This window comes from Neomonachus schauinslandi, chromosome 6 (genome assembly GCF_002201575.2).
Source record: "Neomonachus schauinslandi chromosome 6, ASM220157v2, whole genome shotgun sequence".
Lineage (NCBI taxonomy): Eukaryota > Metazoa > Chordata > Mammalia > Carnivora > Phocidae > Neomonachus > Neomonachus schauinslandi.
The window spans coordinates 40,441,560-40,463,470 of NC_058408.1; the positions used below are offsets into that span (position 1 = coordinate 40,441,560).

General features: G+C 35.6%; 1 protein-coding gene across 1 annotated transcript in view; it reads left to right on the forward strand.

Moving 5' to 3' along the window:
• CEP350 (centrosomal protein 350) overlaps nucleotides 1–21,911 on the forward strand; it is a 131,849-nt gene that overhangs the window by 58,102 nt on the left and 51,836 nt on the right. Inside the window, exons 21-26 of the mRNA XM_044915927.1 lie at nucleotides 1,556–1,725; nucleotides 7,507–7,703; nucleotides 8,302–8,486; nucleotides 8,965–9,052; nucleotides 15,094–15,240; nucleotides 18,587–18,744. Coding sequence (XP_044771862.1) covers nucleotides 1,556–1,725; nucleotides 7,507–7,703; nucleotides 8,302–8,486; nucleotides 8,965–9,052; nucleotides 15,094–15,240; nucleotides 18,587–18,744 — 945 coding nt within the window. The remainder of the gene's footprint in view (nucleotides 1–1,555; nucleotides 1,726–7,506; nucleotides 7,704–8,301; nucleotides 8,487–8,964; nucleotides 9,053–15,093; nucleotides 15,241–18,586; nucleotides 18,745–21,911) is intronic.

Here is a 21,911-nt window from a genome sequence, read left to right on the forward strand (position 1 = left end):
GTGAGGACTGTCTATACTGCTATCCCCAGAACTTAGCAAAATACCTAGCACACAGTAGACAGTTTACTACATGTTTACCTAGTGAATCATTGGCACATAACTGTTAAGTGGAATAATTGAGATTAATTCCATATTCTTTTGACTCCAAAGCACTTGCTCTCTCCTGCATTATATCTTTTACCTTATAGCTGTATTATATGGTTTATACTTTCCAAAACGTTTATTAAACCAGACAAATAATTGCACAATATTCTGATAAATACTATCATAGAAGCATACAAAATAAAACAGTATAAACACAGAAAAGTGACCAAACCTTCCTTGGGAGTGGGAGAAGGTATCCGCAGGCACTTTGCAGAAATGATACTTGAACTGAGTCTTAAATCAAGGAGGCAGAACAGCCTTAAATAGGAAGACAGGGAAGGAAGGGCATTTCAGAAGAGGAGATCGCTTATGGAGTGGATCTCAAAACATGGCTTGTGATTGGCTCACTCTCTCTATATATATTTAAATGAATGAATAAACTAAGGAAAGCAAAGGGGGAGGAAGAAAAACACTGACCTTATACGCAGCTAATGAATCATTGAACACTATATCAAAAACTAATGATATACTATATGTTGGCTAACTGAACATAATAAAAAAAAAGAAAAGAAAAAAGAGAAAACAAGTTCACTAAGCATTTGGAAACTTGAGGCTTAAAGTCAGGGGAAGGGCAAAAGTAGTTGGTGTAGGTTTAAGGCTCAATCTAAATGATACTACTTAAAATTACAGCGATGCATAAGATTGCCAAGGGACAGTATGTAGCATAAAAGAGAAAGAGACCAAAAACAAAACACTGGGAATCACCATCATTTTAAGGAAAGCCAGGAAAATTCAAATGATATAAAAGAAACAAACTGGTTTGGGAGATAGAAAAGCAGGTGAGAGTAGAACAAGGAGTGTAAGGAAGGAAGGTCTTTTATTTAACATTTAATTTTGATTTAATTTCAAGCTTACAGAAATGTTGCAAGAATAATACAGAGTTCCTAAATATTTTTTTATCCTGATGTTAACATTTTACTACATTTGCTTTAGCTTTTAAAGAAGGAGGTAGAGATCAACACCGTATAATGTTGCAGAAAAATTATCCATTGGATTTGGGAATTCAAGTTTAGGTAGAGGTTGAAAGGACAATTTCAGTAGAGTAGTTGGGATTGAAGTAGATTTTGATAAGTTGTGATGTTGATGAAAAGTAAGGGAGTTGAAACAGCCAAATAGAAGTCCCTTTTCCTAGTATTTTGATTTTTAAATGAAAGGAAAAGGGGAAGTGGTAGCCTGAGAATAGTGCTTACTTATCATGGCTATTTAAGAGTGAAACCTTCCTCTTTTCTACAACTGTTTCTTCTCAGACTTCTGTCTACTTAGCATTTTATGTTTTATGTTACTTGTTTCATCATTTCATATCTTGATCATGAGGCACATTCCCCTTGCCAAATAAATTTACTTTGAATTTATGAACCTTATTTTATCACCCTTTTTCTTTTTTGTTTGTTTCCATAATATCTATAAACAGAAGTAGTAGTGGTAGCAGCCGTCAAGAAAGCCCTTCAGTTCCATCTTCTAAGGAAAATGAGAGGAAGCTTCATGGTGAAAAGATGGAGAGTTCTATTGATGAACAGGTTCAGACTGCTGTGGATGATTCTTTACGAAGTGACAGTGTGCCATCTCTTCCTGATGAGAAAGGTAACGTTCCTTGCGTTTGTATATACAGTTATTTGTTTGGGAGGCTTCCAGAACCCTTTGACATATTTGTGACTGAGCTAGTTAATATAATTAGAACATGGTTGTGTGTGTGTGTGTGTATTTGAATCTGATATTAAGTGTATCCAGGTGAAACTATTTCAAAGCTATACATTATGCCAGTAACCCTTGCCAGTATTTTAAACACGATTGTGTGTCGTGATCCTAAGGGGAGGCAAAACTAAACCTAGGAGAGCATACATGTGAATGGAAAATAGATATTCAAAAAAATTACTTTTATCCTATCATCAATATATAACATAATCATAAAAAAGAGAATACGTTATTAGAACTTTAAATTTTAAGCAATATAAGGATACAATTTCTTATAAATAATGATAACATTAGATATAGCAACTAGATTAAAATTCATTAGTTCTTTCTAGATCGTAGGTGTATCCTTATCAAATCATGGGTAGTAGACAGTATAATTAAGAAAACAGAATTTGGCAACAAATGACACCTTTAAGAATTTTTTTTAAATGACTGGCTCTTAAGCAGTGTATTTCATTGATGGCCTTGAGAACTGTAGTCTTCAGAGCAGGATGGGCAAGACAGTCTTTAAAGGGAAAGAAGATGTTTAAATAATGATTTTTTTCTCATCCTTTAAATTTGTTTGTAAATTTTATAATGAATGTAATTTATGGGTATAGTAGTCTATATTTAATGAATAATTAACAATAGAGATCTTGTTACCCAGAAGTAATTAATTAATACCACCTGGCTAATGAATATAGATCTTGTTATGCACAAGTGGGGTGTTCCTATAACAAATGCCAAATATGTGGAAGTGGCTTTAGAACTGGGTAATGAATAGAGACTAGAAGAGTGTTGAGGTACATGCTAGAAAAACCCCCATTGCCTTGCAGATCCTGTTGGCAGGAATATGGATGGTTAAAATGATTAAAATATGGTTAAAAATGATTCTGATAAAGTCTGATGGAGATGGAAATTAGGAATATATTATTGGAAACTGGAAGAAGGTCAGTCCTTGTTCTAAACTGAGAAAGAATTTGGCTGAACTGTGTTTCTAGTGTTTTGTGGAAAGTGGAAGTTAAAAGTGATGAACATGGATAGTTAGCCAAGGGGATTTCTGAGCAAAGTGTTGAAGGCATGGCCTTGGTTTCTCCTTATTGCTTTTAGTAAAATATGAGAGGAGAGATAAATTGAAGGAATTGTTAAACGAAAAGGAACCAGAACTTGAAGATTTGGAAAATTCTCAGGCCATCCATGTTGTGAAAAATGAAAAAGCATGTTGTGGACAGAACACCAAGGATATGACCTGACAATCACTCCGTAAAAAGATTATCCATGGATCTAAGCAGCCATCTCAGCAGAAGCCAGTAATAGTAGAGATGGGATTATACCGGCAGAGGCACTGCCAATTTGGACGAAAGAGCACAGAGATGGGATAAACTTTTTGGGATTCTACCAGATGAGACAGTAGAGCTAGGCTGTGAACATGCCTTATCCTTCCAAAAAAGGGAAGAATGACCCCGAGATCAGCAGGGCAGCCACCGCCACCACAGGCCCAGGCCTACAAGCCCAAATGGCAAGGCTCCCTCACTGATTTCAGAGCGTGGGGCCACTTCCTTGGTTTCAGTTGTCCAGATTGCCCTGGCTTACGGCCTCAGGAGCAAAGCACTGCCAGTGGCTGAGGGGATGGTGCTACCACACAGGGTTGAGAAGGCAAGGCCACCCCAGTGGGCCGGAGGGCAGAACATCCTTCCAAAGAGGACCATTCTTCAGCCTTTAGAGCTAATGGAATTTGCCCTGCTAGGTCTTGGACTGGCTTGAGACCTATCACCCCTTTCTGATTTCTCTCTTTTGGAATGGGATTGTCTATTTTATGCCTGTCCCACTATTGTATTTTGGAGGCACATATCTGGTCTTGTTTCACAGGTTTGCAACTAAAAAGGAATTTTGCCTCAGGATGAATCACACCTCGAGTCACACTGATACCCGATTTAAATGATATTTAGATGATACTTTAGACTTGTAGTTGGTGCTGGAATGGGTTAAGACTTTTGGGACTGTTAGGATGAGATGAATGTATTTTGTGTACAAGAAGGAATCAATTTTGGGGAATGAGAGGGTGGAATAAATTGTATATCCTCAATATTGATACGGTAAAATTCTAACTTCTAGTGTGACTGTATAAGGAGGTAACTAAGGTTAAAGGAGGTCAGAAGGGTGGGCCTCTAATCCATAGGACCTGTGTCCTTGTATGAAGAGGAAAAGACCTCAGCAGTGCACATGCATAGAGAAAAGGTCTTGTGAGGACACAGAAGGCATCAGCCTACAAGCCAAGGAGAGCGGTCTCACCAGAAACCACCCTGTCAGCACCTTGATCTTGGATTCAACCCCTCCAGAAGTGTGAGGAAATAAATTTCTGTTGTTTAAGTCAGCAGCTTGTGGTGTTCTGTTATGGTAGCCCGTGCAGACTAATACATTGGTGTTAAATATCGAGAGGCATGCTCATATTTTTATACTGATTGATGAATGTTTTTCAGAATGTTTTCAAAAATGTTTTATGGATTGCTGGATTAAAAACTACTGAAATTCATTCTAGGATCAGACTTAATAATAACTTCTACATAATGAGATAAATAAAGGATATAGGAAAACAATAAAGAAATTATCTGTTAATTTTCTCCTACAGGATGAATTTAATCTCTGCAAAATTTTATCTTAATAATAGTGCTTGTAATTAAAACAGTGAAGACAAGTTTATTTATTGAAAGTGTCTTTGAGTCTCAGAAGGAGTAAATAGTAATCATCCGTGACTTGTTTAATGTTGTTCTCAAGTTGTTTGCAGTGGTGCCTGGCTCCAATAACTGCAAATTTATCATTGTCAAGTGACTAATCTGAAATGTCATGAACCATGACTTTTTGATATATTTCACTTCTTTAAACAATATAAAATTGAACTACTTGGACTTCTACTTCTGGCCACAATGGAGGAACAGGATCAGATTTACCCTCCCTCCTAAAACAAATACCAAACAAAACATATGAAATAACTGTTTTTTAAGACATTGAATATCAGGCAATGAATGCTACTGATTCATGATATATGAAAAGCAGATGAGGTGAGCACTATGACTGCTCCAGCTTACTGCCTGAAGGGAGTCTCCAGGCCGCACGGCATGGAGTTCCAGTAGTCTTCCCGAGTGGAATAAGTGGAGTTGGGAGTCTGGAGAGACTGAGGCAACTAAAACTCACAGGACAACCAAGATCCAAAGAAACTACACCATTTTAAAAACCTGTATGTAGAAGAAAAGAGAAGAAAATCCAGGTCACCTTTTGTTTAGCAGTGACTTCTTAGATACAACACCAGAAGTACAATCTGTGAAAGAAAAAACTGATAAGTTATGCTTTGTTAAAATTAAAAAACTGCTCTGTGAAAAACACTGTTAAGAGAATTGAAAAGAGAAGCCACAGACTGTTAAAAATATTTGTTAATCACATATTGGATAAAGGACTTACATCCAGAATTATATAAAGGACTCTTAAGACTCAACAACAAAAAAATCAACAACCCTATTAAAAAATGTGCATAAGATCTGAACAGACACTTTACTGAAGAAACTATACAAATGGCAAATAGACTTAGGAAGGGTGTTCAATATCATGTATTGTTAGGGAAATTAAAATTAAAATCACAATGAGATACTACAACATGCCTATTAGAATGGCTAAAACCCAGAAAGCTGACAACAAAGTGGTGACGGCAAGGATGCAGAGCAACAGGAACTTGAATTCATTGCTGATGAGAATGCAAAATGGTACAGTTACTTTGTAAGACGTTTTCACAGTATCTTCTAATGATCCAGCAATCACATGCCTAGGCAAACGAGTTGAAAACTTAGGTCCTCACAAAAGCCTATACACTAATGTTCATAGCATCATTTTTCAACTGGAAGCCACCAAATGTCTTATGAAGAGAATGGATAAGCAAACTGGTAGATCTGTACAATGGAATACTACTATTCAGCGATTAAAAGGAACAGGCTATTGATTCATGCAACATAATGGATGAATTTTAAGTGAATTTTACTAAGTGAAAGAAGCAAGCCCCAAAAGGTTACATAGTGTATGATTCCATTTATATGACATTCTGGAATAGGCAAAACTTTAGGGAAGGAAAACAGATTAATGGTTCTCAACTGTTAGGTAAAAGAGGAAGTGGTTAAACTACAAAGGGGATGCACAGGAGAACTTTTAGTGTGAAACAACTTATGTAAGGGATGTCCTGTATGGTTCTTTATGTACTGACTGATGCTGTGCATTTATCAGAACCCTAGAGCTGTATTTCCCAAAGAGTAAACTTTAACATGTGCAAACTAAACACACACATCAACCAGGATGCTGGGAGATCCTAGAATGGAATGTAGTCTATGACAAATGAATCTAACTGTATTACAAATGTATGGCATAAGCACACTGAAGAGGGTGGAAGAAAAAGGAGCTGACCTAAGTAAACTTGGAAAATGGCATTTTTGAGTAGAAATTGTAAGCCTAAATATAAAAAGAGCAGTATATAAACACTGTATTCTAATTGGTAAATGAGCTTTTCACAGGGATACAGGTAAACAGTTCTTAGTATGTATGGGGTTGAACAAATAAGTAAATTGATGTTGGATGGTAGGAGCCGGGTTTCTCAGTGGTGGAGAAGGATATTAGATACACAAGAAAGGAAGACTAGAATGAACCCTAAGGTGCTGGATTAGAGTCAGTGACATCAGTATGAATCCATCTTTGGATGGATGGATACGGATCTACTCTGTGTGTGTGTGTGTGTGTGTGTGTGTACATGGGTTAGTATACATGCATACATTATCTAGCTCTGTCCACTGACAGAGGAAAGAAACTGATGCTCTAGTAGTAACAAGAATAACCCAGTGCCGGGGTGCCTGGGTAGCTCAGTTGGTTAAGTGTCTGCCTTTGACTCAGGTCATGATCCTGGGGTCCTGGGATTGAGCCCCATGTCGGGCTCCCTGCTCAGCGGGGAGCCTGCTTTCCTTCTCCCTCTGCCCCTCCATCCCCCTCTCGTGCTCTCTCTCACTCTGCTCTCTCTCAAATAAATAAAATCTTTAAAAAAAAAAAAAAAACAAAGAATAACCAGTGCCCATAATTGTGGTTTCTAAATATTCTCCAATGAAAGAAATTAGAGCTCTTGGAGAAACGACTGATTCTAGGACTGGGCAGGGAAAATACAAAATGAACCTGGAATATCTTATAGTACTAGAAAGTAAGGCTGTCCAAATAAGAAAAGGATTGGAGGTGAGGCGTGCATGTCAAAGGCACACAAGAACCAAACTAAAAGAGCGATCGTGTTTTAAATTCCCATGGTATTGATGAGTTCTAAAAAAATTTTGATTTGCATTTCTTTGACTGCTAATAATGTTAAACTTTTTTTTTTTTACTTTATTTTGGCCATTTATGTTTTCTTCGTGAAGCATTTGATCATGACTGTTTCTCATTTTTCTATAGGATTATTAGTAGTTTTCTCATTGGTTTGTAAGAGCTCTTTATATGTAAAGTGTATTACACTTTTACCATATTTCTTGTACTAGTATTTTTAGATCAGTGAATTTTTATTATTCCATACTGATCAATTCTATGAATTTATGTTAGATTGTCCCATAAAGAGGCAGCAGGGGCTACTAATTGATGAAAACTTTTATAATGATAAAATCTACTTGTTCCAAATTCTTTTAGATTCCACTTCTATTGCAACAGAATATTCCCTGAAATTTGATGAATCTATGACAGAAGATGAAATAGAAGAAAAATCATTTCGATCTTTACTACCTTCTGAGAGTCATCGCAGATTTAACATGGAAAAGAAGAGAGGCCATCATGATGACTCTGACGATGAAGCCTCTCCAGAAAAGGCAACACTGTCTTCTGCCAAGGTGTGCTGTGGTTTACCTGTGGAGAGTACTTCATACGTAGTCGTGGATGCGTTCTCTCAAAGAGATGACCATACATTTTGTACTTGAACTCAGTTGTCATCTACCAGAATGATTTTCCTAAGATAGCAGTTTTATATTATATTTTTGCTATAGAATCTGGCTTCGCTTTCCTTACAAAGTAGAACACAGACTTACTCCTTGGGGTAATTCAGAAAGCCCTTGAGGATTGGAGCCAGTGTTATGTCTCTAGTGTTTCATTTGCTTCACTCTTATAACACTTTATTCCAGTTTAAAAGTTTATATCATCTTGCTAAATTGTTAGCCTTTTGGACAACAGGGACAATTCTTACTGGGCTTTATGCCCCTGGGACAGTACCTGGCTTATGTAGTTGTTTGTTCAAATTTCACCGGCTGAATAAATTAGCTGATGAATGTTACGCCCTCTCATGTGCCTTTTTTTGAGGAGTGTTCTCTGACATGGTCAGCAGCCTTTTTATATACACAGCTTACTTTTATAAGTGCATGCCTCTTTTAACAATGTTAATTAAGTTCCAGAGGCTTAGATAATGATAAACTTGAAATAAAATCTCCACTTTAGGAGCTGAGCATGCCATTCTCAGGAGGACAAGATAGTTTTTCTAAATTTACTATGGAGATGGTTCGACAGTATATGAAAGAAGAGGAAATGAGGGCGGCTCACCAGTCTTCACTCTTGCGTCTCCGTGAGAAAGCCTTGAAGGAGAAAACTAAGGCTGAATTAGCCTGGCTAGAGCATCAGAAAAAGTAAGTTGTTTCAATGAACATAGTTTTCGCTTTCCAATTTCTTCTTTAATTGAAAGGAAATGCTTGTCTTTAAAGATGTTTTTGTTTCCTCATTTAATTTAATTTGATTTGACCAACCCAGTTTCTTAACCTAGAAGTATGGCAGTCGTCTTTGAATCCTGTTGCTGTTCAGATCTCCTACTCATAACATTCTCTTTGCATTTCTCTTTTATCAGCTAACTGACTCTCATATTGTTATTTAATACTTAATTCCTTTACTGTGTTGTAAATTTCTCAAAGCAATTTTATCTTTAAAGGACACAGTCTAGAGTTTGCATATATTATACATGCAATAAAATATTTGGTGGGGTAGGCTTTGCTGCATGTTTTCCACGTTTGAAAATGTTAAATTGTTTTAGAGACTTTTTAGTGGTAGAGAATTCTTGACGTTATAATAGAAATTTAATCTACTCTTTGTCTCAATGTGAAATATTTGCAGACATCTACGAGACAAAGGAGAAGATGATAAAATGCCCCCACTTCGGAAGAAACAGCGCGGTTTGCTTTTAAGGTTGCAGCAAGAGAAGGTATGTTAGAAAAAAACACTCTTTAAGAGAATTTCTCCTAAGGCAAATTAGATGGTGGAATCTATTATTTTGCCTAATCTCTTTTTCTTACTATCATCTTAAATGAGATTTAGTTGATATTTACCACTGTCTTTGCCTATACTACTATAATTATAGAAACTGCTTGGTAGTCTGCTATATTTCTGATTTTGTGTCACTGCTAACTTAATACAATATAGAGTCAAACCTGCCTTCCTTTGTTAAATAAAATAGTATTTGAAATGCATATTTAGGGAAGCCTGTGGCTCAGTCGGTTAAGCGTCTGCCTTCGGCTATGATCCCAGGGTCCTGGGATCGAGTCCCGCGTGGGGCTCCCTGTTCAGCAGGGAACCTGCTTCTCCCTCTGCCTGCTTGTGTTCCCTCTCTCCCTCTCTCGCTCTCTCTATCTCTCTCTGACAAACAAACAAACCAAACAAACAAATAATAAAATCTTTAAAAAACGCATATTTAAAAAATTAAGATATTTGTAAAAGAGTCTATTTGGATTAATTTTTTAGTCACTATTTTCCTGAATAGACTTTCAGGACATACTCATTACAAATTGAGTAATATTTTGGCTCAGTGAACTCAGAAACACCTCAGGTTGGAATCCTGGAGAGATAACATGGTTTGGTGGTTAAGAATTCAAGCTCCAGAGTCAAGTTGTCTGGGTTAAAATTCTAAATCTACCAATTATTAGTTTCATAACCTTGGACAAGTTACTTGACTTCTCTGTGCCTCAGTTTCTTTATTTTAAACCGAGGATAATAATGATAACATACTAATTCAGCCCTAGTTTTCTCCTTCAAGAAAGTTGGTTGTTGGGAGGAATAAATGAGTTAATACATATAATAAATTTACAGTAGATCTTGGCACAGTGGTAAATGCTCAGTGAATGTTAGCTGTTATCTGAATTCCAGTTTTGTCACTTGCAGCTCTGTAATAATGGTCAAGTTTAAGTAACTCTCTGAGACTTAATTTCCTCATCTGTATGAGTAAGATATTACTTCATATGGTGGTTGTGAGGATTAAAATGAGGTAACATGTGTAAAATGTGTTTCACAGTGCCTGGTAAGTATTCAGTGGATTCTAGTTTTCTTTTCCCTTATTGACCTGTTACAAGGCACTGAGCATGGAGCCCAACGCGGAACTTGATCTCAGAACCCTGAGATCATGACCTGAGCTGAAACCAAGAGTGAGACGGTTAACTGACTGATCCACATAGGCACTCCATCTTTTTTATAGATTTTAATTCTTTGTTTACCTTTTTATCAATTTTTCTATTTTTTCCCATATTTTTTTGAACACATTCATAGTCATTTTAGCTTTCTTGTCTGCTAACTAGCTATTTGGACATCTGTGTGTCTGCTACTGTTTTCTCTTTATATTTTCTGTTATCATATGATTTCTTTTTCTTTGCATGTCTAAATAGTTTTTTTCATTTTTTAATTTAAATTCTAATTAGTAGCATACAGTGCAATATTGGTTTCAGGAGTACAGTGATTCATCACTTACATATAACACCCAGGGCTCAACACGACAAGCGCCCTCCTTCATACCCATCCCCCTTCTAGCCCACTCCCACCCACCTCCCTCCATCAACCCTCAGTTTGTTATCTATTATTAAGAATCTCTTAATTTTTTTTTTAAAGATTTTATTTATTTGACAGAGACCCAGCGAGAGAGGGAATACAAGCAGGGGGAGTGGGAGAGGGAGAAGCAGGCTTCCCGCTGAGCAGGGAGCCCGATGTGGGGCTCGATCCCAGGACCTGGAATCATGACCTGAGCTGAAGGCAGACGCTTAACGACTGAGCCACCCAGGCGCCCCTCTTATAGTAATTTTTTATTAAATGCTGGATACCGTATAAATAACTACAAAGGCTCCAGATGATGTTATCTCCCCCACCAGAGAGGACTTATTTTTTCCCTCTGCTGTGCTGTTAGAGTGCTCAGCAATTCACTTAAATCCATTCAGGAACTAAGCTGGGTTAGTGTTGGGTTGCAGAGTTGGCAGGCCTCAGTCTGCTTCTGCTTTGCATTGACCCTAGGTTGTAACTTTCCAGGGATTTCAGTTGAAAGCCAGGTAAACCAGCACAAAAGACTGTGGGGATTTCTACCCTGCTGCTGAGAGGTTTCTGGTGTGTAGCTCCTTAGCCTTCTGTCTGTGCTGCTTAAGAATAGGCAAATGGTTTGAGGGAGAGACTGAGTTGGAAGCCTTTTAAGTCTCCAGTTTTGTCACCTGAGATCTCTGTACCTGTGGAAATGGTGATTGGTGTAACCACTTAGGAGCATTTTGACTATATCTGGTTATGCTGACAACACATATAATCTGTGAATCAGCAGTTCTGTGTCTTGGTATATATAGTAGAGAAGTTTTCACACATGTATGGGGGAAATGGAAACAGCTTAATTCTTTCATTAAGAGAATAGATGAAACAAAGCATATTTCTGCAAGAAAGTACAATACTGCAGGAAATGAATGCATTACATATCATCACTGTTCAATAGAGATTTCTGAAATTATTATTAACGTTCTGTATTTGTGCTGTCCAATACAGTAGCTACTAGTCGCATATAGTTTTCGGTATTTAAAACATGGCTAGTGCAACTGAGAAACTGAAATTTTAATTTAAATAGCTACATGGAGCTGTGGCTACCATATTGAATAGTTATAGCAGTAGATCTTTATCAAAAATCATAATATTGGTTTTTATAGAAGAGCAAGATGCAAAAGAATATGTACAGTATGATACCATTCTCGTAAATATTTTTAAGGATTTATTTCTTTGTTTTAGAGCATGTGAGCAGGGGGGAGGGGTAGAGGAAGAGAGAGAGAGAGAATCCTCAAGGAGACTCCCTGCTGAGCTGATGTGGGGCTCGATTCCAGCACCTGAGATCATGACCTGAGCCAAAATCAAGAGTTGGCCACCCAACTGACCGATACACCCAGGCACCCCTATAGTACTTCAGAATGTTTTTTAAGTAAATGTGCAAAATCACTCTGATCTATCTGTCTACCCCTGGAAAATTACCCTGCAGAAATAAAAGCACCAGCGTGGAAGGATATATGTACTAAGATATTTACTACAGTTGTATCATAAGAATTATTTTGACTGGTAGTGAGATTGTATAACCACTTTGGCCACATATCTTTGCACAGCTGTATACAAAATGAGAGAGAACATATTTTCCTGTGTCTTATTCTTTTTTTGTTTTTTGAGATAAAATTCACATAACAAAATAACCATTTTAAAGTATAATCCACTTACACCATTAACCGTTTTAAAGTGAATAGTTTGTACAACCTTATAGCTTATTCTGAAAAGAAAAGCAAACCTCTTCCCTCAAGAATCCCCTTGAAACAGTTTCTTTTCTAGGCTTGGATTGGGTGAATGTATACAATAATTGGTTTAGAAACTCAGGGCTAACCTAATAGCAGTTTTTCAAAATGTGCTCTGTGGAACTCTGGGGTCCCTGATACCCTTTCATGGGTTATGGAGGTCAAAACTGTTTTCCTAATAGTGGGATATGAATTTGCCCTTTTCATGGTTTGACATTTGTACTAAGTGGTACAAAAACAATGGTGGGTAAAACTGCCAGTGCCTTAGCACAGATCTGGGCAGCAGTGGCCCCAGACTATACTAGTAACCGTCATGTTTTTCAGTGCCACACACAGTGAAACAAACAAAAAGCAGTAGTTTCACCGAAGAATGTCTTTTTTTTTTTTTTTAAGATTTTATTTATTTATTTGAGAGAGAGAGTGAGCAAGTGTGAGAGAGAGAGCACGAGCAGAGGGAGAGGGAGAAGCAGACTCCCTGCTGAGTAGAGAGCCCGATGTAGAGCTTGATCCCAGGACCCTGAGATCATGACCTGAGCTGAAGGCAGTCGCTTAACCTAACACACTGAGCCAGCCAGGAGCCCCTTCACTGAAGAATGTCTTGCTTAAGTAGTAAAAATTATTAATTTTGCTGAGTGTTGACCTTTGAGTACTTTCATTGTCATACTCTGCGTGACAAAAATAGGAAGTACACAAGGAAGCACTTTTACCAGATACCAGAGGACAGTGATTAACTCAAGGAAAGGCATTTGTGCAGTTGTTTGAGTTGCAAGCTGAACTAGCCATTTTTTTTCACGGAATACCGTTTTTCCTTGAAAAAATTATTCAGAGACAAACTGTTTATTCAGATTTGTGTATTTGACAGTCATTTTCTCAAAAATGAACAAAGTGTGCCTGTTACTTTATAGAAAACAGCTGTAACACTATTTGATGCCAGTGACAGAATTCAGGCTTTCAAGGCAGAATTTTAGAAAATTTCTGTCCACCACCTAATACTAAAGAACTTTTCTTTTGAGATCTGTGGTGATGTGAAAGAATGTGATTTTTTTATACTGTATAATGAAATGTGTCAACACTTGGAAGATCTGCATAACTCAGTGAACTGATATTTTCCAAATGACCAATGCATGATGTTTCAAAAAATCAAGTCAGTAAATAAAGAGATTTGCAAAAATCTAATAATACTAATTATTTTGTTTGTTTGTTTTGGAAGATACAGTTATTTTCTTTAAAATGCATACAATGCCATTGTATACTCCTGAGAGAGTGAGAGTGAACAAAGGCAAATAGTGTCTTAGTATTATGAAGATTGTTTGACTCTGAGAGTCCTGTGAAAGGACCTTGGGAATCCTCTAGGGTCCATGGACCACACTTCAAGAACTACTGCTCTAGAGAAACTCATACATGTGCCAAAGACAAAAACTATAAGGCTGTTCATTGTAGCATTGTTTTCAATAGTGAACAACAACTTTATCTACATATAGGGGTAATGGATACATGAAATAGTATATGCTTCCAGTGTTATGCAGCATTTAGGTGTAAGTCAACACAGAGAGGTAGCAAAAGCAATGTCCAGTAAATAAAGCAAGGTTGAAAATATATATGTGTGATATTATTTATAAACTACTTAAAAACATACAGACCAGTGTGTGTTTTTTGCAGGTAAGTACAAATATCTGTAGAAGAATTTTAAAAGAATGTGCTGGAAGGATATATACCATGGTAGTGATTACCTCTAAGGATGTGGGATTGCATACTGGTTTTATTTGTAATGTTTTATTTCTTCACAAAATAAAGACTAGGATAAAATATGACAGAATATTAACAGTTGTTAGTATGAGATTTTAGAAATTAGATATTTTTGTGCACGTCTCTGCATTTTCAGATAGTTTACAAAAATCAAACATGACTAAAATTATACATCGCTAATTATTACTGTCTTTATAGGCTTACATTATTGACAGGAACACAGATTAAAATAAATTTATGGGAAAAAAAGGACAGGCTCTTAAATTTTAACAGTTATTAACAGTGAAGTGTATCATCTTTTGCCCATTTAGTTAGTAACAGAAAACTTAATACCCTGTGTGGAGAGAGTTTGATGCAGTATAGTCTTAAATGTTTCTGGTGGAGACCATTCTTTTTTGAAAGCAATCTTTAAATGATTTTAAGGGCCATAGTATGATTTATCCTCTTTGATTTGTTTGTCCTACATTTTGGAATCTCTCCTAAAGAACAAATCCATAGTATGAAACAGTTATAGACATTAAAGCATTATTTGGAATGGTAAAAAATTATAAGGGGCCTAAGATTTTAGCAGTAGAATAATGGTTACGTTAACTACTTTACTTGTTATGCAGCTAATAAATAAGTGTAAAGACCAAGTAACACTATGGAGAAATATGAAGGGTATCTTAAGTTTAAAAGGGGGATAGAAAATTGTCAGTCTTTTGTAATTATAATTATTTAAATTAAGGGATCATGTTTATTGTTTTAGGATGATGGGGTTGTGAGACTCTTTTTTTCCTCCTTCACTACTTCAAAATTTTTCAATATTATTACTTTTATCTTGAATATACTGTATGTTTTTATTTTTGATACATGTGATGATTGGGCTTTCTTAAAATACTACTTTGGACTTGTATCCTCCAAATTTCAGTTGCTCTTCTAATTCTTTAAACCTTAGGCAGAAATTAAACGTCTTCAAGAAGCCAATAAGGCAGCTCGGAAGGAAAGACAACTGATTCTGAAACAGCAGGAGGAGATAGAAAGGATCCGACAGACCACCATAAAGTTACAGGAGAAGTTAAAGTCGGCAGGGGAGAATAAATTGGTAAATTACACGAAATTACTATTTCTTTTCTCTCTCATGTTGCTTGCTAATACTTAATCCTGCCTCACTTTCTCGTCTGATGGATATGTTCATAGATGTTAGATGAACTAGAATAAAGTTCTATGTATGTATCTTTATGTATAGTGAGAGTTTTTATTTTTTTTCCCATGGAATATTCAAGTTTTGAAAGGGACACGTGGTTCATATGATAGTTGAAAAATGTTTTCCATTTATAAACTCATTTGGGACAGAGAGCCTTGTTCTTGCTTATCAATCCAGATATATTCCTCAGAATTAATGAGAGAGACCATTTTTGCTCTTGGTACTTAATTTTAGCTATTCAGTATTAATATAATGATACAAGAGTCAAAGGAGGTATTCAGATAAAAGCAAAATTTGGATCTATTCTGAGATGCTGTAAAGTGTTAATATAGTGTTGGAGAACCCACACTGGATAATTGTATAGTTAAATAAATCTTAGCATTTTCTGCTTTGATGTTTAAAATACACTTTAAATTTTGAAACAATCTTAAATTTATAGAAAATTTCAAACACTGTACAAAGAATTCTATCTTCCTGGAGTATGACAGTCCTCCAGTTGTCACAATAATGTGCTTTTATCAGAAGGTAAGTTCAAAATCACATATTGCATTTAGTTCTCATATCTCTCTAGTCTCCTTCAGTCTGGAAAAGTTACTTGACTCTCATGACCTTGACACTTTGGAAGATTGCATGCCAGTTACTTTGTAGAATGTTTCTCAAACTTGAATTTGTCTGATATTTCCTCATAATTAGGTTCAGATTGTGCATCTTTAGCTGGAATATTACAGAAGTGATGCCATGTTCTCACTGCATTCAATCAGGTGGTGCCTGATTTTGATTTATCCCATTACTGATGATGTTGACTTGATCACTTGATTAAGAGGGCGGCTGTCAGACTTCACTATAAAGTTACTTTCTTTCCCTTTGTAAATAATAAGTACTTTGCATGAGTTATTTTGAGACTACATAAATTTCTGTTCTTCTTTAAACTTACTCTTTTATTTATATTAGTATGGACTTACAGATTCCTATTTTATTCAGCATTAAATCTGTTACTGTCATTTGTTTTGATGCTCACTTTGTCCCAGGTCAGACCATTAGGAGCCTTTTCAAGTTTCTGTGTGCTTTTGATATGTCCCCAACAGTCTGTGAGCACTTCCATGTTTTCTGCAACAAGATGTCTCAGTGTCATCTTATACCTTCCCTGCCCCAGACTTGGAATCAGCTGTTTCTCCGAGAAGGAAAGTTATTCAGAAACCAAGATCTGGTGCTAAGCATGCTCATTACTATTCTGGTTCTGGTCCTCCTAAAAGCAACAAATCTAGACAATATGTATGTTTATGTAGATGTAATAAAAAATACATTTTACATGTATGTTTATTTCTGTATGTTCATATACAGTATACAGTATATATACATATACAGTATTTAGGTATTATGAGTTCATACTGATCCTTCCAGTTCCAATGCAGCACCATAAGGTTCCATTCTAGTTTTCTTTTTTTTTATTAAGTTCAATTAGCCAACATACAGTACATCATTAGTTTTTGATGTAGTGTTCCGTGATTCATTAGTTAGGTATAACACCCACTGCTTATCAGATCACATGCCCTCCTTAATGCCCATCATCCAGTTACCCCATCCCTCCACCCCCCTAGTTTTCTCTCTTTTGAAACGTCCTTCTCTGATAGACAGCTGGTTAACATTTTCCTTAATATAGATCATGATTTGCTCATTCCTCTGTGTAACCCATCTCCCATAACCACTGCCACCCCTTTCCTCATGTGGATATCCTCACCACCCCTGGATTCTGACTCCCAAGTCAAGCTATTCCCCCATCTCCTTGCCCTTTCTCTGTACTCTCCTTAACCTTTCTATACTCTGTGGGAATGGCACTTCACTCTATTTGGGCTTGTAACATGCCATGTAGGGCCACTCCCCTGTGGACATCCTCTTTGTTCCACTTGAGTAATAACCCTCCTGTATTAGATGCCCTCTTCATCTCACTCCAGTTGGGACACCCCACTCTAGGTCCCCTTGTCCACCTCTACCTTTGCATGGACCCCTATCTTGCGCTGTTCCACCTAATGACTTTAGGACTGAATCATTTAGGAGGCAGAAAGGGAAGGAGAAGTCCTCTGCTATATGTATTGTTCACAAAATAAAAATGGTCACAATTGTCCCTACTCATCTTCCTGAAAAGTTATGAGAATAAATGACTATTCTCTTACTTAAGCATTTAGACTTATTTAAGCATTTAAAGTTAGTTTTTGCTCATGAGAAATAATATATCAATTAAACCAATAGTTCTAAATGTTTTTTTCTTTAAGATTTTATTTATTTGTCAAGAGCACAAGCAAGGGGAGTGGCAGGCAGAGCAGGCAGAGGGAGGAGCAGGCTCCCCGCTGAGCAAGGAGCCTGATGTGGGGCTCCATCCCAGGACCCTAGGATCATGGCCTGAGCCAAAGGCAGACACTTAACTGACTAAGCCACTCAGGCGTCCCCTAAATGTTTTCATTATAAATTTTGCTCGTGAGAAATAATGTATCAGTTAAACCAGTATTTCTAAATGTTTTCATTTTCAACTTTTTAAATTGAGAAAATACTGTTTTTCCCATTAGAATTTGGAAAGAAAAAAGATCCATCCCTCAGTAGTATTAAAATAAGTTTATGTGTTCCCTTCATTCTTATATCTGTACGTGTATATATAGTGTTTATATTCCTTTTCAGTGGTTCAATTTAAAAGAAATTAGGATAGTGAAATTCTAGATTGCTAGTAGCAGAAGATTTTTTTGTTTTTTTCAGTCTTTTAAAGAAATTGTACTTTGGGGGGCGCCTGGGTGGTTCAGCTGGTTAAGTGCCTGCCTTCAGCTCTGGTAGAGATCCCACAGTCCGGGGATCAAGCCCCAAGTCGAGCTCCCTGCTCAGCGGGGAGTCTGCTTCTACCTCTCCCTTTGCCCCTCCGCCTACTCGTATTCTCTCTCTCTCAAATAAATAAATAAAATTTAAAAATAAATAAATAAAATTAAAAAAAAAGAAATTATAATTTGGGATTATATATAGATATATGTAAGATATATATAAGATATATATAACAAAATCTGTATTTTAGCCATTTTTAAATGTTGTTTATAATTTTTTGTCTTTTAAGTAATTTAAGTAATTCCTTAATTGCAGCTATTTTATAAATATGGTTTTGAGGATAAACTTAATTTTGAAACAACAATGTTTGAAGTCATTTTGAGATCTTAAACTCCAGTAAAATTATAAAAAATTATAAAACTTTACCCTCTTTTGTTTTAAGGACTCCCATAGTGATGATGATACAAAGGATAATAAGGCAACCAGTCCTGGTCCAACTGACTTGGAGACCCGAAGTCCTTCCCCCATTTCAATCTCCAGCAGTGAAACTAGCAGCATTATGCAGAAACTGAAAAAAATGAGAAGCCGCATGGATGAAAAGTAATTTATTTTTATAAATATTATCCTGTTCACATTGAAAATGATAGCAAAAATATTTTTAATGTACTTCATTAGATTAGATTGATAAAATGTAATATTTTATGAATTCAGTAGCATTTTAGCAGAATTGTTAAATCAACCTGGAAGTCAATTAACTATAGATCTTACTATAAAACAGATTTTCTTATTTTTAATACAGTCAGGTTTCTTATTTTAAAAACCAACATAGTAATTGCACATATACCCAGGACAATGTTTCCATCTTTCTTTTATTAAAAGCTAAAAGTAAGTGTGAAATTTATACCTTCCCTGAAATCTGAGAATATGTCTACTAACTTGGGGAAGCAATTAATGGTATATCCTGAGATCTCATCCTGTGGCTCTCTGACCACTCTCATGCGTAGGTCAAATAGAAATTTTAAGCTGTGAGAAGGTGTGGATTGCTCATTTGAAACCAGAAAAACTGAAATTCTGGGATGTTGAATGATTCTGAAACATTTCTAAGTATTATTTTTTTAGAGGCTCCTTTAAAGAAAGCTGCTTCTACTTAAATGTAGCTCAGTTGTATGTCAGTGTTGGCCATATAAAGTTACATTTATGTGAGAGTGTACTCTTCTGGGTATACATTTCATTAAATATGCTTGTGAAATATCTGCTTGCGGACCCTATCCTTTACTTTATAACCTCTACCTTCTTTAAATATGAAAGAGAGACCCATGAAAATGTTTTGTTGACTGTTATTTTATTTTGTTAACAGTTTGAACCACAGTTGTATCTTGATATCCTTTGTCAGTGTACCACACATTACCAAATTTAATAATGCTCTATATTCATGTGACATCAACCATCAATGAGTTTCTGAACAGTCAAGCATTTGTAAATCAAACCTTACCTACTATAGGTACAGTGTTATACATTGGCGCTTCATTGCTTGTTAAATCGCATTTCATAACTTTAAAATACCTAAATTGGTGATGAAAATAAGTTTTAAAAAATAAATACAGAATCTTAAATATAAGGGGGTAAAACCAAGTATTTATAAACGTGTAAATATTCCTTTTGGATCATTCCGTGGGATAGACTAAATAAGGCTTTTTCATATAGGAATTTATTGAAATGTAGACTAAAGATGCTTTCTTCCTTTCCTGATAAAATTTTCCCATAGTCTGTATAGGCATACTGTTTTGCTTCATGGATGTTTGAATTCAGAATAATCTCTCTCATGAATTTTTATAACTGATTTGACATTTTAAATATGCTTCCAAATGTCTTTGAATGGTAAATATTGGAGGAAAGAGTTTCAGGGGTAATTTCTTCATTGATCCCTTGCTCATCTATATTAGTAAGGTCTTCATTGCTGGTCTTTATGAATAATATCCTAATAATTTTAATCACATTTGTAGAAGAAACTGCTAATCCTAAATCTGTTTATGAAATGAGTCCGTTTATGTGGTGCTTATTTCACATTTGGTTAAAGCTTTAAAAATTCTAAATAACAAATTGAAGATGACATTTACTGATTTTGTTCCAACTTTTATTATTTTCTCAGAATCTGAAATATTAAATACGTGGAATTTTTGTATTATTGTTCTGCCTTCTACCTTCCTTTGTCAACTACTACAGGAACCATTTGAGCAATTTGTCAAAGAAATAGGCTTTGAAGTATTCAGTGACTTGATTTGTTCTTTGAAGCAATGAAGTTGTGTTTGTGGGTAGGGATGGGGTAGGGACAGCAGTGGCAAAGGAATCATTTTTAATGTTTTATGATGGTGCTGAAATTTGAGGATAAACTGGAGTATTTTTCAAAATTAGCAATGTACTATAAAGGAAAATTATTATGTGATATTTTTTAATGTCTAGAACAAAATAATGTGAAAACTGGTTTTTAAATACCATTCAGATCACCAAAACTTTACAATTAGATTTCCTTCAACAGTATTGGAATGTCAGTAAATAAGTGTCAATAAATAGAGTTAATTTTATAGTCATTTGCTACAGTAGATACCTAATAACAAAATCATTTGAGCCTTTGCTACTAGACGCTATTATTTGTTGTGTAGATTTGCAAAGGCAGTCTTCCAAGAGATTACTATTTTATTGATATAAGACACCTGTCATAAAGCAGTCCTCCCTCAGTAAGTTTAGCTAACTTTTGGGAAGAACTTTTTCATTATATGTCATTGCTTATTGCTAATCCTCTGAACTCTGATTCTGTGACAGATTTTTTTTGAAACTATCAAACTATTCTTGGCTACAGTGAAAGATTTCCTTCTTTAATGTTTCATTGAGACAGTGATGCCTTTGTTAAAATTTCTATTTCTAATCTGTGGCTTTTCCTGACCTTTTTATTGATCTGACATATAAATAATTTTCTTTTCTCAGTGTAGTGAAAAGCAAAAGGAATTTAAGCTGTGAAAAAGATTAGTCATAATGTTGTGTTTGCAAAAGCCACAGACTGAATAGCCGTCAGTCTTTTTGGTACTGTTGATAAAAGAAATCTGAGTTTTGTTTATTACTGTGAGGGGCATTATTTATAATATAAGTGCATTGTCTGTAATCCTGAAACATATATTCATAAAGAAAACACCATGCATTGACTTTTTCTGTTAATTTGCCAGTTCTCTTTCAGGAAAATTTTTTACTGAGCAAATGAAACACAAACAGGATGGGTTTATCTTCATCTTCAAGTGTTAAAATAAGACACAGTGTATTTTCTCTTTAATAGCAGCTGTTCTTCCATATTATTTATTAAATATATACTTATTCTTAGCAATTATTTGTTGGGAAATGTGTGAATGGGCTAGGTTCTGAGAGATATGAAGGTGAATCAAACATAAACCTTGCCCTTAAAAAGCGTATGGCCTAGGTGGAAAAAAGAACAAATATCAGTCCTGTAGAGAAGTGTATATAAATTAATTGCTAAGGAAGTTCAGAAGACGAAGAAATTTTTACTGAAAAGAATATATCAAGTCAGTTTTCAGTGGATGAGTGTTCCAAGTTAAATATACTTTTGAATTAGTAAATAATTTATAAGAAAAAGAAAAAGAAAAAAAAAAAAAAAAATCCCACAAACATGTTATATTTTGATTTGATCATCGCAGACCAAGTTAGCATGGAAAAATGAAGACACAAAACTTCTCAGACATTCATTTTAAATATTTAAATAC